This window comes from Pelophylax lessonae, assembly GCF_965119305.1.
Source record: "Pelophylax lessonae genome assembly, chromosome: 3".
NCBI lineage: Eukaryota > Metazoa > Chordata > Amphibia > Anura > Ranidae > Pelophylax > Pelophylax lessonae.
In genome coordinates, this window is record NC_138770.1 from 450,911,620 (window position 1) to 450,930,782 (window position 19,163).

Genomic DNA, 19,163 nt, shown 5'->3' on the forward strand with positions numbered 1-19,163 from the left:
TTTCTTTGGGGGGAGGGGGGGACATAAATTGAATTTATGAACAGTACAGCATTGCATGACAGTGCAATTGTCAGTTAAAGTAATGCAGTGCCGAAAAGCAAATCAGCCAGAGGGCTAATGGTTTTATATATGTAAAGCGCTGCGTAAATTGACGGTGCTATATAAGTACCTGTAATGAATAACTGAAATAAAAAACATAATTACTTGGATATGGAGATGCCCATATTTCAGAAAGGACTTGAATCACAAGGGAGGCGGGCATGATGGGGAACTAGTCTCTATGACCACAGTGCCTGTTAGATGGGCAAAGCCTGATGGGGAACTGAGAGACTAGTTCACCATCAGGCTCTACCCACCCACTACAAAAACCCCTCGACTATATGCCTGTTATTGTGATGGGTGCAGTGCCCAGAGGGAAGGCACACACCAAGGATGGAGTCTCCAGTATGGACACCCTGCCCTCAGTGTCAGTCACTCTCTGACAAGTACATGAATCTGGCACAAACACTGACAATCTCGGTGTGGCAGCCCGATGGATAGATTATACGTATATATACATATACATACATATATTAAATATATATATATATATATATATATATATATATATATATATATATATATATATATTTTATTTTTTTTTATTCCATTGGATTGTAAGATCTTCTGAGCAGGGCCTGCTTAATCCTCTTCTGTATTATATAATTGTATTGTAACTGTATTGTCTCCCTTTTATATTGTAAAGTGCTGCGTAAACTGTTTGTGCTATATAAATCCTGAATAATAATAATAATAAATATTTTTCTACGATACCCTTTTCAAACTTCCCCTAGTACATAGTTATAAACCTTCTGTAATGTGGTTCCATAGGAATGTATACAGTATGTCAGTGTCCTTTCCTACATACCTTATTTACCTTAGCTGACCTCTACAAGATATCAAACATTCTGGAATGAACTTGTAGGACTGCTACTCCTGGGATACAATGTATCACCTTCAATTATTTCAAGGCCTATTTCCAGGCTATTGTTCCCTACACCACTAAACATTAAAAACTATATGGCCTGAATGTCAACAATCAAACAGCAGTCCCAGCAGGATACTTCATTCTCTCTTCCATTAACACAGAGGGTACTTTTGTTGTCGCTGCTATCCAGCAATAAAGTTTTCCACAAAACACACAAGCAATAAACTGCATATCACCTCTTAGACTCCTAAGGGTACATTTACACTTGCAGTTAGCCTGCAGAGACAGCCGGATGGGGGTGCATACATGCTGAAGATAAATGATACCCCCTTTCAGGTTCAGCAGGCAGTACAACCACTGAACGCGGCTCAATGAAGTGAATGGAGCCATTCTGCCATTCTGCACCCACATTTAATGGACATGGTCGCAGTGTGGTTGTGCGTCATTTACAGGGATAAAACACTTCTGAAAAGCAATTTATTGTGGATCATGTTTCAGAGGTGTGGCAATGAAAGACACATGACTAAACTTAGCCTAAATGTTATCACGTTTCCTCAATGAAACTACAAGCATAAAGCCCCTTGGGCACACGGGGCCATCCAGCTGTAGTGCATCCGTACCAGCATTTTACTGTGAGCAGGAAGGAGGCCTTTGATTTCTAAACACACAGGGCACTAAATCACAGTACCATTCGGTACAAAGTTAGGGCTGTCTAGCATCCTGGCATAGACTTTGACAGGCTGGTCACTGCACCTGTCCCAAACCAGGTGCACTAAAAACGCCAGGAGGGACGCACTGAGGATGGATCCATGTGCAAGAGGTCCGAGACAAGAGAACCTCCTACTAAACACAGTAAAAAAGTTCATGACCCTTCCTTCACCTTCACATAATGTGGCAGGTACTATTTGCAGGTATAGGGATGATGAACAAATAAAAACCCTTCAGTCAAGATACACCATACTATGTATGTGCACTTTATGGCTAGGACCCTTCTTAAAGCCCTGCCCCCTCTTCCAAAAAAGAAATAATACCCTCCACACGGTTAGGCTTCATTCACACCCAAGCGTTCTGCAGTGACACCTTTAGCTTTTTTGTAGCGGCACCATTTATTTGAATGGGCCTCCCTCTGCTCTATTACCGCGCCAAAGAAGCACATGTGCCAAATCTTGGCACAGAGCCAGGCACATTTGATAATGCGATTTTTGCTGCGATTAGACAATTGTGGCAAAATTGCCCCCGCGTTTGGAGTCACATTAAGAAATAATGCCATCACAAACGCGTCCGGTGTTTTGCCGTGATTATGGAATCGTGGGCAGGATCAAGCAATTCCAGTACGCTCAGGTGTGAATGGAGCCTTAGCCTCACATTAGGTCGCTCCGACTTAGGGGGCGACCTGTGAAGTCGCGTGCAGCGCGACTTCGGCGCGACTTGCACGCATAATGGAAGTCAATGCAAGCCGCCTCCAGGTCACCCCGAAGTAGTACAGGACCCTTTTTCTAAGTCGGAGTGACTTGTGTCGCTCCTATTAGAACCGGTCCTGTACTACTCAATGGCCGCGACGGTGCACGACTTGCCAGGCTGACCAAGTCGCCTGACAAGTCATGCTAGTGTGAACCGGCACTAAGAGCCGGTTTACTGGGGCGACCTGTCAGGCGACCTGGTCGTCTGACAGGTCGCCTGCCATAGAGAAGCTGTGGACCCGTTCTAATAGGAGCGACACAAGTCGCTCCGACTTAGAAAAAGGGTCCGGAGCTTCTTTGGGGCGACCCGGAGCGACCTGCATTGACTTCAATGTTATGAAGTCCGTGCCGGCAGCTCTGAGGCCCCGGCAAGTCGGATCGCTCTAATGTGAACCGGCTCTCAGTCCCGGTTCACACTAGGGCGACCTGTGGTCCGCAGCTTCCATAGGGAAGCTGCGGACCCGTTCTAATAGGAGCGACACAAGTCGCTCAGACTTAGAAAAAGGGTCCGGAGCTTTTTTGGGGCGACCCGGAGGCGACCGCCATAGACTTCAATGTTATGAAGTCCGTGGCGGCCGCTCCGAGGTCGCGGCGCGCTGCTCGCACCGCGACCTCGGAGGTCGCCCCTGGAAGTAGCGTCGCTCGTATGTGAACGGGCACTAAGAGTTTGATGCTTGTTAAAGTAATTGTAAAGTCTTGTTTTAAAAAAAAAAAAAAACAAACACAACAAACATGTTATACTTACCTGCTCTGTGCAGTTGGTTTTGCACAGAATGGCCCGGATCCTCCTCTTCTCGGGTCCCTCTTCAGCGCTCCTGGCTCCTCTCTCCTGTTGAGTGCCCCCACAGCAAGCAGCTTGTTTTTGGGGCACCCAAGCCAAGTCACAGCTCCGTGTATCCATTCAGACACGGAGCCCCGACCCGGCCTTGCCCCCCCCCTCTCCTGATTGGCTGACTGACTTTGTTTGACAGCAGCGGGAGCAAATTGCACTGTGCAGTCTCAGCCAATGAGGAGGGGAGTCCGAGGCAGCTGAGAAAGTCCTGCAACACTGACTGGGGCTGCTGCATGCAGCTTTTTTATCCTAATGCATAGAATGCATTAAGATAAAAATCTTCTGCCTTTACAATCCATTTAAGTTTAGGGGTGCTGGAAAAAGGATGAACATCTTATTCCATGCTCCAGCAGGGTTCCTCTAGCGGTGCAACTGGAGTCCTGCATACTCCTCTCTAAGCAGCTGCCAGCAGCAACCACATTCCTCCTCCACATACAGTGCAGGGTCACATGAGGGACCAACCACAAGCTGGAGCTTCGGGGAGATAAGAGATAAGGTCATGGGGTAAGTAAAAATGGCTTTTCCTGTACTCCCTAGACATAGCGCAGTGTGGGTGCCCCTAGATTGTTTCTAATTCCTGGAGTTTTTTGGGCTTTAAAGTGGTTGTAAACCCTTTCATATACCTAGTGAAGTGACTACCCTCAGATGATACACAGAGATGGAACAAATCCCCCTACATGATTTGTACCTGTTTATCTACAGTCTTCTTTTCTCTACACCTGTTCAAAGTCCTTTTTTTTTTATAGCTTGTGTGAGTTTAGAAAAAAGGGGGCGGAGAGCTTAAGTTACTCTGCAAAACTCAATGAGGATAGCTCTAAGAGCTGATTGGAGGGAAAGGGACACACCCTCTCCACACAGCAAACAGGAAGATAGCTGAGGCTGTAAATCAGCTGGAGATCCCTTCCTGTCACCATTTTTCCTGACACCAAAAGAAAACTTGTCAGAAGCGATTCATGCTGATGGCAGAGGAACATACACTTAGCCCCCCATTCACTCCGGTGTGACCTGTCATGCGATTTGACAGGTCCAAATCGCATGTCAAGTTGCACCCTATTGTCGGCAATGGAACAATTTAAATTGGTGCAATCTGACTTTGCAGTGCCACACCGATTTGAAAAAGTAGTTCCTGCACTATTTTTGGGTGATTTACATGAAAAGGGGTCCATGGCTCATTTACATATATGGAAAATGCTTGCTGTTCTGAAAAGGGGTCCACAGCAGATCCCTTTTCAGAGGTGTTTGACCGGTGGTGAAAAGGGGATAAGTCACCTCCTCACCGCCTGCTTTAACCCTTAAAATGCTGACCCACTCCACCAAAACCATGTGGTTGCAGCACATCCCCATTCACTTACTGTACCACCTGGGTACAGCAGAATGGATACAGCCCTGTGTGGTTACATTACGGTGCTTATAGGAGCGGCTGGGAAAGGGGAGAATACTGTGGCTAAACTGCCTACTTTATGGCCTCTTGTGTGAACAAGCTAAAGCTAGAAGGGGATATGTTACTAAGCACATCTGCCCCAGTCCCAGTATAGATCAGGGGCGTAACTACAGGGGTTGCAATCGCTACCGGGCCCCATGCTCCAGGGGGCCCGGTAGCAAAGCAGTGGGTGAACTTCCAGGATCGCAAAGGTCACACTTGTGACCGGACCCTGGCATTGCACCACTGTGGGGAGGCCCCAAGATTGCAGGAAGGGGGCCCACTGTAGAACTTGTGAAAGAATCCTGCTGCGGGACCATAATAAAAGGCCATGCAACGAGTGTAAAGAGCCCCAGGATTAGTGGGAAGAGCCCTGGGCTTGAAGAGAAGGGCCCCGGCCAGGGGTCTGGGGGGCCCTTCATGGTTTCTTGCATCAGGGCCCTGAAGGTTCTAGTTACGCCTCTGGTATAGATGTAGTGTGTATGGTGCTAGGCTTGCTGAAGACAGCCTTCATAGTACAGAGAGTAGTCTGTACCCATGCCCCAAGCTAGGCCTGCTGTGGACAGCCCCTCATAGTACAGATAGAAGTCTATGCCAATGCACAGTGTTAGGCTAGCTGTAGACATTCCTCTTAGCACAGATAGAATTCTGTAACCATGCCACATGCTAGACTTACAACAGACAGCCCTCCTAGCACAGATAGAAGTCTGTACCCATTCCTTGGGCTAGGCTTGCTCATAGTAGAAAACCATACCCATGTCCAGTGCTAGGCCTGCTGTAGACAGACCCTAGTAGTAGAGAGAAGTCTGTACCCATCCCTGTGTTAGCCTTTCTGCAGACAGCCTTCGTAGTATAGATAGAAGCCTCTGTGCCCATGCCACACGCAAGGCTTGCTGTAGACAGCCCTTGTAGTACATATAGAAGTCTGTGCCCATGCCCTGTGTTAGACTTACTACAGACAGCTCTCATAGTACAGATAAAGTCTGTGCCCATGTTAGATTTACCCATGTTAGGCTTACTACAGACAGCCCTCATAGTACAAATAGAAGTCTGTGCCCATGTCCCATGTTAGACCTACTACAGACAGCCCTCATAGTACAAATAGAAGTCTGTGCCCATGTCCCATGTTAGACTTACTACAGACAGCCCTCATAGTACAGATAGAAGTCTGTGCCCATGTTAGACCTACTACAGACAGCCCCCATAGTACAGATAGAAGTCTGTGCCCATGTCCCATGTTAGACTTACTACAGACAGCCCTCATATTACAGATAGAAGTCTGTGCCCATGTCCCATGTTAGACCTACTACAGACAGCCCTCATAGTACAGATAGAAGTCTGTGCCCATGTCCCATGTTAGACTTACTACAGACAGCCCTCATAGTACAGATAGAAGTCTGTGCCCATGTCCCATGTTAGACCTACTACAGACAGCCCTCATAGTACAGATAGAAGTCTGTGCCCATGTTAGACCTACTACAGACAGCCCTCATAGTACAGATAGAAGTCTGTGCCCATGTCCCATGTTAGACTTACTACAGACAGCCCTCATAGTACAGATAGAAGTCTGTGCCCATGTCCCATGTTAGACCTACTACAGACAGCCCTCATAGTACAGATAGAAGTCTGTGCCCATGTTAGACCTACTACAGACAGCCCTCATAGTACAGATAGAAGTCTGTGCCCATGTCCCATGTTAGACTTACTACAGACAGCCCTCATAGTACAGATAGAAGTCTGTGCCCATGTCCCATGTTAGACTTACTACAGACAGCCCTCATAGTACAGATAGAAGTCTGTGCCCATGTCCCATGTTAGACTTACTACAGACAGCCCTCATAGTACAGATAGAAGTCTGTGCCCATGTCCCATGTTAGACTTACTACAGACAGCCCTCATAGTACAGATAGAAGTCTGTGCCCATGTCCCATGTTAGACTTACTACAGACAGCCCTCATAGTACAGATAGAAGTCTGTGCCCATGTCCCATGTTAGACCTACTACAGACAGCCCTCATAGTACAGATAGAAGTCTGTGCCCATGTCCCATGTTAGACCTACTACAGACAGCCCTCATAGTACAGATAGAAGTCTGTGCCCATGTTAGACCTACTACAGACAGCCCCCATAGTACAGATAGAAGTCTGTGCCCATGTCCCATGTTAGACCTACTACAGACAGCCCTCATAGTACAGATAGAAGTCTGTGCCCATGTCCCATGTTAGACTTACTACAGACAGCCCTCATAGTACAGATAGAAGTCTATGCCCATGTCCCATGTTAGACTTACTACAGACAGCCCTCATAGTACAGATAGAAGTTTGTACATATGCCCTGTATTAGACTTCCTATAGACAGAACCCATAGTCCATACACCCTCCATAGTACATATAGAAGTCTATACCCTGTGTTAGACTTCCTACATACAGCTCTCTTAGTACAGAGCAGACAGCCCTCATAGTACAGATAGAAGTGTGTACTCAAGTCCCGTATTAGACTTCCTATAGACAGTTCTCATAGTAGAGACAGTTCTCATAGTAGAGACAGCCCTCGTAGTAGAGACAGTTCTCATAGTACAGACAGCCCTCGTAGTAGAGAGAGTTCTCATAGTACAGACAGCCCTCGTAGTAGAGAGAGTTCTCATAGTACAGACAGTAGTCGGTAGACAGCACACATGCACTCACCGCTGCTCGCCTGCCCGGACAGAGTAGAGACGGAGGTCTGGCCCATTGTCAGCCTCCAGGAGGGGTTCCTCACAGTCGGCCGTGTCTCAGGCTCCCTTGGCCGTACATTCCCGGTAGAAGTAATCCCCCCATGGACTCATATCCTCCGGTGTGTCCTCCGTGTGCTGTGTCCAGGCTCCTGTGTTCCTGCACTGAATGCCTGTCATTCCTGGCGGAGATTAGTGCGGGTCACAGGTCACATCCCTCCTCTCCTCCTCCTCCTCCTCCTCCTCCTCTCCTCCTCATACATCTCCTCTACACTTCGCTCAGCACTCTCCTCCCCTCCCTCACACTGCCAGCAGCTTCACTCTCTTCTCTCCATACACACACTGCAACTATCATTTCTTTTCTCATACCAATAATCCGTCTAAAGTCCCAAACCCAATCAATATTCCTCATTTATTACCTAAATTATTGATTGTTTTACACTAATTGGCAAATACTTTATTTATGGATACAATAGTTTTTGTTCAATAAGTGATGAGATGACATGATGGAAATGCAATCATAAATCACAATTATATCAGAACTAGCGATTGAAATCAACGTCCCATAAGTGGAATATTGATCAAACGGGTTGTCAGCTATTGGAAGAGATCAATTAGAACAGCAATCGATTTTTATCAAAGCATGTATGGCCACCATGATAATGAAAACTGCAAACAATCAATTACCAATAGATTTAGCTCCTGTTCACATCGAATGACAAATCGCAGCCCATTGCCAGCAAGGGAACTGTCCCAATCAGTGCAACGCCAACTTTGCTGCGCCACACTGATTTCCAAAAGAAGTTCCTGCGCTACTTTTGGCGACTTCAGGGGCGATTTCAATAGAAATCAGTGAATGAACCCCCATGGATGTCATTCAAATTGCCTCCCAAACACTGAGATGCGGGTTTGAAATTGTGCGAGTTCAGCTGGACTCATACAGTTTGAAACCTGTGTCCAGTGTGAACGAGGCCTTAGGCTGGCCATACATTATACAATTTTCTTTAGATTTACCTTCATCTATGTAGTGCAAAGGCCTGTCTAGTTGGATACAATTGAAAGCATTGTTTAGTTTTGACCTCATATTATATGGTTTTTGGTAAATCTAACAGAAAATTTTACAAGAAGATTGAACATGTATGGCTAGCCTTTCGGCATCATTTCAAACAGATACAATTAAACTGAGTTGATTGTCATGGATCATTTGGCATAAATTAGCAACATTGCGTTCACACTTAAATCAGATGCAGCTCATAGCAGGGGTCTGGTGTGCCTTGTTTCTCCATTTATCCGCCACCTTTTTACTGCGGCAGTGCGGCCATCCTGCAGGAACTGACGTAGACCTACGTCGGTCGCATGCAGGCAGCTAGGGGGCGAAAGCGCGCTGCCGCCGGCGTGCTCCCGCCCTCACGCGGCAGCAGGGAAGCCAATGCATTGCCGTCTGACACCCACAATCGCTCCCCGCCGAGAGAGAAGAACGGTCAGCTGTTGTAAACACAGCTGACCGTTCTTCTCTCTTAACCACTTGCCGACCGCCGCACGACTATCTACGTCGGCGGTCAGCCCCTCACAGGCAAACTAACGTAGGTCTACGTCGCTTGCTTGTGAGGGTCTAGGGAGCGAGCGCGCGCCGCCGGAGGCGCGCTCCCGCTCCCGCGTGGTCACATTCACATCCTCCCATTGACACATCCTCCCATTGACACAAGCCACCTGTCATTCTCCTCGCTGTAAAGACACTGATCACACTGATCTAGTATGTAGATCCGTTGATCAGTGTCCTTACAGCTGAAGCCACAGCCAATCACAGTAGAAAGCACGCCCCTAGGGACACACACAGCCCCTCCCTCCCAAATAAAGTTAACCCCTTCACTACCAGTGTATTTTTACAGTAACAGTGCATATGTATAGCACTGATTACTGTAGAAATGTCACTGGGACCCCCAAAAGTGTCACAAATGTCAGTCAAGGGTCCGATCTGTCCCCCCCAATGTCGCAGTACCGCAAAAAAAATCGCAGATCGCCGCCATTATGCATTAAAAAAAAACAACAAAAATGACAAAAATCTTTCCCTTTGTTAGTAAACGCGATAACTTTTGCGCAAACCAATCAAAATACGCTTTTTGCGATTTTTTTTACCAAACATAGGTAGCATAAAACAAATTGGCCGAAAATGTTAAAAAATTTTGATTTTTACATTTTTTTTGGGGGGGAATTTCATATAAAAAAATTTGAAAAATATTGCTATTTTTGCAAAATTGACGCTCTTTTTTTGTTTATAGCGCATGATCAAAAAATTGCACAGGTGATCAAATACCACCAAAAGAAAGCTCTGTTTATGGGAAAAAAAGGACGCCAAATTCGTTTAGGTACAGCGTCGCACGACCGCGCAATTGTCCGTTAAAGTCACGCAGTGCCGAATCGCAAAATACCCCCTGGTCAGGAAGGGGGTAAAATCTTCCGGGGCTTAAGTGGTTAAATGATCATAGAGCCCTTGTGATCCTTCTATACAGGAACACATGTCTTTATGCTCATTTCACAAGCCCTGCCCCCCACAGTTAGAATCACTCCCCTAGGCTCACATTTAACCCCTTAATCACCCACAGTGTTAACCCCTTCCCTGCCAGTGTCATTATTACAGTAACAGTGCAACACACCCAAATATGCAATGCAAGATCCGCTCTGCAACACATCCAACAACAATAGTATTCCTCCTGTGATTCCACCTATGATATCGCTCAAGTTATGCGCATGCGCAGAGAGTGAAGCAGAATCTGGCAATTCAATTCTTCCTCCGCGCTTTGCAGACCGTTAGATAATGCCTTAGACGATCTGCGCATACGCAGTGTTGACATCACGCCAGCTAATCAATAGATCAGCTGGAGTGACGTTACGTACTGTGCACGTGCAGATAATAGGAGACATTATCCAACAGGATGCAATAATTGAAAAAGAACAGGGGGCACCAATAATGGGGTGCAAATCCTCCCATTGACATTAATGATGGATCACTATTCCTTCCACTGACACCAATGATGGAGGACTAATCCTCCCACTGACACCAATTATGGGGCACTGTCCCTCCTACTTGACACCAATAACGGGGCACTTTAACCCCCAATGACACAAATGATGGGGCACTATTCCCCCCATTGACATCAATGATAGAGCACTAATCCTCCCATTGACACCAATAATGGGGTGCTAATCCTCCCATTGACACCAATGATGGGGCACTAATCCTTCCACTGACACCAATTATGGAGCACTAATCCTCCCATTGACATCAATGATGGGGCACTATTCCTTCCACTGACACCGAATATGGAGCACTAATTCTCCCATTGACATCAATGATGGGGCACTAATCCTCCCATTGACACCAATGATGGGGCACTATTCCTTTCACTGACACCAATTATGGAGCACTAATTCTCCCATTGACACCAATGATGGGGCACTATTCCTTCCACTGACACCAATTATGGAGCACTAATCCTCCCATTGACATCAATGATGGGGCACTATTCCTTCCACTGACACCAATTATGGAGCACTAATCCTCCCATTGACATCAATGATGGGGGAATATTCCTTCCACTGACACCAATTATGGAGCACTAATCCTCCCATTGACATCAATGATGGGGTACTATTCCTTCCACTGACACCAATTATGGAGCACTAATCCTCCCATTGACATCAATGATGGGGCACTATTCCTTCCACTGACACCAATTATGGAGCACTAATTCTCCCATTGACATCAATAATGGGGTGCTAATCCTCCCATTGACACCAATGATGGGGCACTATTCCTTCCACTGACACCAAATATGGAGCACTAATCCTCCCATTGACACCAATGATGGGGCACTATTCCTTCCACTGACACCAATTATGGAGCACTAATCCTCCCATTGACATCAATGATGGGGTACTATTCCTTCCACTGACACCAATTATGGAGCACTAATCCTCCCATTGACATCAATGATGGGGCACTATTCCTTCCACTGACACCAATTATGGAGCACTAATCCTCCCATTGACATCAATGATGGGGCACTAATCCTCCCATTGACACCAATAATGGGGCACTATTCCTTCCACTGACACCAATTATGGAGCACTAATCCTCCCAATGACATCAATGATGGGGTACTATTCCTTCCACTGACACCAATTATGGAGCACTAATCCTCCCAATGACATCAATGATGGGGTACTATTCCTTCCACTGACACCAATTATGGAGCACTAATCCTCCCATTGACATCAATGATGGGGCACTATTCCTTCCACTGACACCAATTATGGAGCACTAATCCTCCCATTGACATCAATGATGGGGCACTATTCCTTCCACTGACACCAATTATGGAGCACTAATCCTCCCAATGACATCAATGATGGGGCACTATTCCTTCCACTGACACCAATTATGGAGCACTAATCCTCCTATTGACATCAATGATGGGGCACTAATCCTCCCATTGACACCAATGATGGGGCACTAATCCTCCCATTGACATCAATGATGGGGCACTAATCCTCCTATTGACACCAATGATGGGGCACTATTCCTTCCACTGACACCAATTATGGAGCACTAATTCTCCCATTGACACCAATGATGGGGCACTATTCCTCCCATTGACACCAATGATGGGGCACTAATCCTCCCATTGACACCAATGATGGGGCACTATTCCTTCCACTGACACCAATTATGGAGCACTAATCTTCCCATTGACATCAATGATGGGGCACTAATCCTCCCATTGACACTAATGATGGGGCATTAATCCTTCCATTGATATCAGTGATGGGGCTCTATTCCTCCCTTTGACACTAATGATGGAGCACTAATCCTCGCATTGATACCAATGATGAGGCACTAATCCTCCCATTGACGCCAATTATGGGGCACTATTACTCCCCTTAATTCCAATCATGGAGCATTGTTCATTTCCACTGACGCCAGGACATTTTCTTCTCCCATTGGCCACAGTGCAGCCAACCCTATTGTTTGAATAACAGTAAGGCAGCCCTTTGTTTAGAAAGTTTGGAGACCCCGGTTTAGATTATGGAAAACTGAGATGCAATCAAAAATTTATGGTGCCCATACACACTTTGATAAATGATGGCTTGCTGAGAAAGGACTAATCTCTGTTTTCACCATATAATCTCATAGTCTAATGGACCGAAATACAATCATATTCATGAACAAAGTATCTCAGTGCTGCCAATTGTTGCAAAACTATCAATAATTTTTCCACCCTGGCCCATCAACACAGTTGATAAGAAAGGAACCTATGACTAATTGATTGTTTGCAGATCCAATCATTTTAATCAAATCACACATCAATCAGATAATACAATCTTAGCATGTATGGCCACCATGAATCAATCAGAATGAAAATTATGCTTATTCAGCTATTTGGGGATTCAATCATATTGCACATCCATCAGATACCGAAATTAAAACATACAAAAGAATCTATAGAAAATGAGTACAGACACCAACTAAAACCTATGGATATAAAAAATCAAATTTGCGCCACAGATAAAATAGATAACTACAATTTAGCAGCAGTCAGTAATAACCAAAGGGATTTTTCCACTTGGTCACCCTTTTTTTTTCACAAATTAAAACCTGACTGATTTTTTTTTTTGATAAATTTGCCAAATCTCTACGACAGTTTTTATGGAATGGGAAACATCCTAGAATCTCCCTGACTAGACTATACGACTCAAAGAGATACGGGAGCGTAGGCCTACCTAATGCAAAAGCTTATTACTTGGCTGCCATTCTGAGTCAGGCTAAATACTGGTCCTCCGCACAGGAGGACAACTTATGGAATCAAATTGAACGCTATGTCACTAACACCCATGACCTCCCAGCATTAGCGATGGCCAGGTGTTTGGACTGTAATATTAAGGTACCGCAATACCCGACTATTGTAGCTGCTGTTTCCGCTTGGTCCACATTACTGCAGCAAGATTTAGGGGACGGAACCTGTGTGCCTCTCCGGATTCCGACCGCTAGTTATCATTTCCTAATACCGGGGCTATCCACCTCCCAGTGGAGGAAACAGGGTCTGAACTTTCCTCCTGAAGAGCTTCCCACCCCTAGCCCTGTGGATGTTTTGACCTCTCCCAAATTAAGTCTAATGCCTCGTTAAGTCTAATTGCATTAGTTACTACATTGTTGCTACTGTATTATCTGAAAAACTTTCAATAAAAATTTATGTTTAAAAAAAAACCTGACTGATGTTCTAATCCCTCTCAATTCTATTTATTAAAAAAAAAAAAAAGTTTTGCCCTTAGGTATACTTAAAGCAACTGGAGACAATACTTTGCTTCATGTGCATTAAAAATGATACCCCCTGCTTATTTAGTGGACAGTACCACCACTGAACGCAACCCATTCAAGTGAACAGGACCCAACACAAGGATTGTATTCCCATTAAAAAAATACCATTTCAGCTGTCAAAAAAAAAGGAGAAAAAAAAAAACCGTCACTACCTGAAAGGCGAAACACTGCACCTCACTTCTTGAAAAGCAATGCAGCTATTAAAAGTATATAATGGTGACCATACACACATCAATAAAATGAAACGAGCGATGGGCAATTCCACCAAATTGGCACCAGATCGAAGACAAGAAGCAAAGCTTTCCCAATGAATTTTCAATTAATTCTCCCGCAATGGTGCGTTTTAAAACGGTAGAGTTCAATTGATCATTTGCTTTCCGCACTGATTTTGGTTGAAAACCAGGAATAAGTAAATGTTTTCCACCTTTTGTGAACTTCTGATCAATCTGATCGAGTGAGCAGCACGAGTGCCATAGTGGTTAGTAAAGATGAGCTCAGGCATCCCCAGCACTCCTCTCTATGTGATCTCTGAATTCACCGGCTTACAATGAGCTGTGGGTCAGGACATTCCTGCCCTGCAGCTCACATAAACAAAGAGGCAGGAATGACCCGGCACTACTGGCGTAGCATCATGGGTCGCAATGGTGACCCCGCCCATGTGTCTGTGGGTCCATACAGCCTCCCTGTCACATTCTGTGTTACACCTGGTCAGGAGGGGCGGTGGGGGCGGCATATACTGGAGCTGATGCCCTCCATTTTCCTCCTGCAGCAACTGAAAGCCTGTGTTTCCTCCTTTACCTCCCGCTGGCATTCAGCGGCTGCAGGAGGAAAATGGAGAGGATCAGTTCCTGTATATGACACAAGCGCCACCCCTCCTGTCCAGGTTACTCCTTTTTCCTGCTGCCTGGCCCTCCTGTGTACTCCCCTGGTCCCCAACTCCCTGACCAGCCCCCCGCACCGCTGATGGGTACCCTCCTCTCTTCTCCCACTGTCACAGGCAAGGTCCCGTCTGACATTGAAGCCATGTTTACTATTTGCTTCACTAACAGATGTGCCTGCTGGGGGCGCTGTATATATTGTATATATACACACCACAATTTGTAAAAGCGTGATAGGCATCCTAATTATTGTTCTTTGGGTACTCAAGGCTGACCCCCCCCCCCCCCCAGGAAAAAAAAATCATCTACCGCCCTGCTACTGACACCAACCTCTGCCCTACTGACACATTCACTGCCAAACTGACCTAGTCTATTGTTCTGCTGACACAGTACTCTGCCATACTGACAACATCCACTGCCCTTCTGACACCATTTACTTGTAGGCAGGTTGCCTACTGTACGTGTAGTTAGCATCCGGCTGCCGAGGTCAGAGGGAAAAGGTTATTGTTTTTGCCACCTTTACCCGGTAGGTTTTCAGGCCTTTGCTGGGGTCCAGCCTCCCTCCTGTGCTCTACAAAAGGGAAGAGGTCCAGGTCCTAAGGGGGATCCACAGAATACTTGGGAAACACATGGGAAATCTATGCTAAAGGCTTGCTGGGACCTATGGTACGCTCTTGGAGGCCAATTTGCTGTAAAAACCCTGCAAAATGAACTTCTCTGTTAAAGCACTGCCAATGTTCGACTTTCCTCTAAGAGACTTCACCTGTGCAGGTAACTTGGGGCAGCCACAGTTAGGTTCAGTTAAGAACGGAATGTAATTGCATGTTATATATGTTGCCAAGTTTACAGTAACATTGATTCAATTGCTCCGAGCCTAGTCTGAAGGGGGAACCTCTCATGTGACCCTTACTTGGTGCCCAACGAGGGAGGGAAACATGGCGGATGTGATGGAACACCAGTCTACCCGCCCCCTTACACATTGCCCTACTGACACTGTTCACACACCCCCCATTACCTATTGGAATGACACTGTCCACTTTTAAGGCAGACTGTACCCTGCTTCAGGGTATTCAAAAGAATTGGAGAAGTATTTTTCAAAATGTGTACCGTTTCTCCAAAATCATTTTAATTAACCTCTTAATATTTTAGTAAACATCTTAAATATCTTTTTAGCTACTTGGAGTTTCTTGCCATGCGGTGGGTTTCCTTTCTCACTTCAAAGACATGCTAGTCAGTTTATTTGCTCCTGAGTAAATTGTCCCGAGTAGTGTGTGTATGGATGTGACATTAGATTGTAAGCTCAGTGAGGGCAGGGACGGGTAAATGTATAATACATTTAAAGCATTGCGTAAATTGTCAGCACTATTTAAATATCTAAAATAAATTTAAAAACTACTTAAGATCATATTGCAAGAATGTAATTTAAAAGCCACCTTCTCCTGTCTGTTATGTTAATAGAGTGTGTTGTTGACCGTAGATCGAGCATTTTATTCGGGAAGGATCAATCAGAAAATAAATCCATCATTTGGCATATGACCACCATATGCATTATATTTGCAACCTTTACCTAACATCGCTCCCTCCACACTATTGCTAGCATTCCTTTTTTCCCCTGTCTTTTCCTTCCCTTGTTCTTGTACCAGCAGCCTTTAAACAAAGAGTCCTCTGTGAGCTCAGCAAGTGTGATATGTAAGAATAGAAGAGTGGGCCTGCCAAGATGTGCTTGTTGATATGCTAATATTTTTGACACTCCAAACCCGTATGTTGTTCAAGAACAAATACATGAAATGCCTCTCATGGAAATCTGTTGATTATTTTATTAGACAGATGAAAGGGTTAAGTATAGATTCCCACAGGGAGGTTTCCAGCATCCGAAAAGATCTGGGACAACCAAGGGCCCTGTGATTGCGAAATGCAGTGGAAAATGTTGGCGTCACCGAAATGTGTATTTTATTTTAAAGAGGTTAATATTACCCAGTGCTAGGAATGACTAAACATTTATCATCACCTCCATCAGAATTATAACACACCAGACTAATAATAACTTATTAATAACTTATAACTTTACTTAATAAATATTTGTGAACAGGTAGGATTTTTAATGCAGAAGAGACAGACCATGGGGTGTCTTTTTAAAAAATATTGCATAGCAGTTTGCCCTAGTAAAAGTGCATGTACAATTGTTTTGTGTGCATGGGGCAACAAAAATATACATTATGTTAGTAGGCAATTTTCATTCCTATTCGAAAATTTTTCATTGATTTCAAATGGACAATACATAATTTGGGCACTAAATGACACTATGGGGTTGGTTTACCAAAGGCAAATAGACTGTGCACTTTTCAAAGTGCAATTGCACTCTGCAATTGCAGTTCCGCCAGAGATAGTAAATGAGGTAAAGCTTCACTTTGCAAAGAATAACCAATCACGTCCAAGGAAAATGAGAAAAAAAAAAAAACATCAATTTTGCTTGCATATGATTGGATGATTGAAGTCAGCAGAGCAGACCCTCATTTAGTAAGATCTGGAGCAACTGCACTTTGCAAAGTGCACAGTCTTTTTCCCTCTAGTAAATCAACCCCTAAGTATCATAGGAAATTCCTCTAGTGCCCAAATTCAGCCTCCAGAGGGCCCTCCTTGATTTAAATGAATAGTCCAGACCTGTAGACAGGGCTGGCCCAAGACATTGTACTGCCTGGGTCCAAAAATGAAATGCTGCCCCAACCCCACCAAATAAAAAAAAAAAAAAAAACACACCCACATCCATTATTTTATATAAATATAAAATGTAGACAATATTATATATACTGTTATCTTCTTCCATAATTCACCACCAGACCAGTCCACCAAACACCCACTGTCTGTCCTCAGTCCTCCTGTCTCTACTGTGTCAGCCCCGAGCGCCGCCCTAGAAGATCCAGCCTAACCTGCGTGAGATGGAGTGCACTGATGTCTGACGTCATTGCATACACCACGATCAAGCGCGGGACGTTCCCAGAAGGAGATGCTCCACCTCCTCATACTCAACAGTTTGCACTACAGGCGGCAGTATGAGATGGGGAAATTAAGCCTATAACGCGTCGCAAACTGATGACATAAAAAAACTGTTGAAAAAAAATCTTGGAAGTCAATTTGCTGCCCCTCTCAAAGTTTGGCCTGGGTCAAATGGACCCAGCGGGACCCATGGTAGGGCCAGCCCTGCCTGTAGAAGATCATTTCCACCATGTACAGTATAGTAATGGTTAACTAAATTATCAGAGTATTGTGTATTATATACTAGCAAAATGGGCTCAGGAAGCATGGGAGCTTTTTGATGTGATGATGGTGTGCGATGGAAAAGGAGGCGGGGGGCAACAGAGTAACATTGGCCATAGACACTTTGATTTTATTATCCGATCAATGTGCCATATGATCAAAACAATACAATGTGCAAAATGATCAAAACAAATGAATCTGCAAACAATCAAATAACCATAACTTCCCTTCCAATCAATTTAGACTCAGTTTAGATCAGATCAAACTGAGCCAATCGGCCTGGGCAGAACGTTTTTGATTGTTTTGCATCAATCAGAAGCACTAAGATACTTTGTTCATGAATTCAAACATATTTAATCGATCAGATTACGAGATTACATGGTGAAAAAAGAGAAGCGAGTTATGATCACTTTTAATTACTGACCAAAATCTATTTCCCCTGTGTGGTATCAAATGTTGATCAAATGTATTGTGACTATAGATGGATTATTCTTATCAGAAGAAATCAATTGGAAAAGAGATGGATTATTTATTGAAATGAGTATGGCCAGCATAAGATGGGAGAGCAGTGAGAGGGTGGCCATTAAAAGTGACTTTGTTATGAGAAGAATGGAGGTGGTCATTGCTATCCTTTCCTTAACCTCCCTGGCGGTATGATTATTTCAGATTTTAGGTGCTGAAAGCGGTACCATTATTTTGCATGTAATTCTTAAGGACAAGCAACCCAAACCAACTATTTACATATGATTTCTTTTACTGTGCGTTCTTCTTTATAACATCTCGGGTATGATAAAGTTTGAAACACAAAATCATAAATTATAATATAATAAATAACTATAAATAAGTTAAAGTATATATATATATATATATATATATATATATATATACGCATACATACATATATATATATATATATATATATATATATATATAGTACAGTATAACTGCAGGGAAGGGCACTGGAGAAAGTACTGGGGGGCAAACTAAGGTCAATTTATTATATTTAGTAATTTATCAGTGTGTTTGTGTGTTTTATTTTTTGAATTTGCTGCCGACGCGACTTATGTATGCCGGCTTAAGGGAACTTAAGCCGGGGCATACAGAATCAGGCGGAAGATCTGTCCGCCATAGACTGCTGGAATACATCGCAGGATCCTGGGGACAAGGTAAGTGATCTCTTCCAGGGGCCAGCGATTTCTCCCTGGCGGTACCCTGAGTGTGGCTCGGGGTTACCGCTAATGGTACTGAAATTCCACCCCGAGCCAC

General features: G+C 44.5%; 1 protein-coding gene across 3 annotated transcripts in view; it reads right to left on the minus strand.

Annotated features, from left to right (window-relative positions):
- PHACTR2 (phosphatase and actin regulator 2) overlaps positions 1 to 19,163 on the minus strand; it is a 327,486-nt gene that overhangs the window by 225,518 nt on the left and 82,805 nt on the right. Inside the window, exon 1 of one of the 3 annotated variants that reach the window (XM_082249935.1) lies at positions 7,363 to 7,635. The exons of 1 other annotated variant lie outside the window; for it this stretch is intronic. In XM_082249935.1, the coding sequence (XP_082106061.1) occupies positions 7,363 to 7,408 (46 nt within the window). In that variant the 5' untranslated portion in view covers positions 7,409 to 7,635. Of the gene's footprint in view, positions 1 to 7,362; positions 7,636 to 19,163 lie in introns of those variants that run through there. One more of the 3 variants, XM_082249937.1, reaches the window with a different exon arrangement.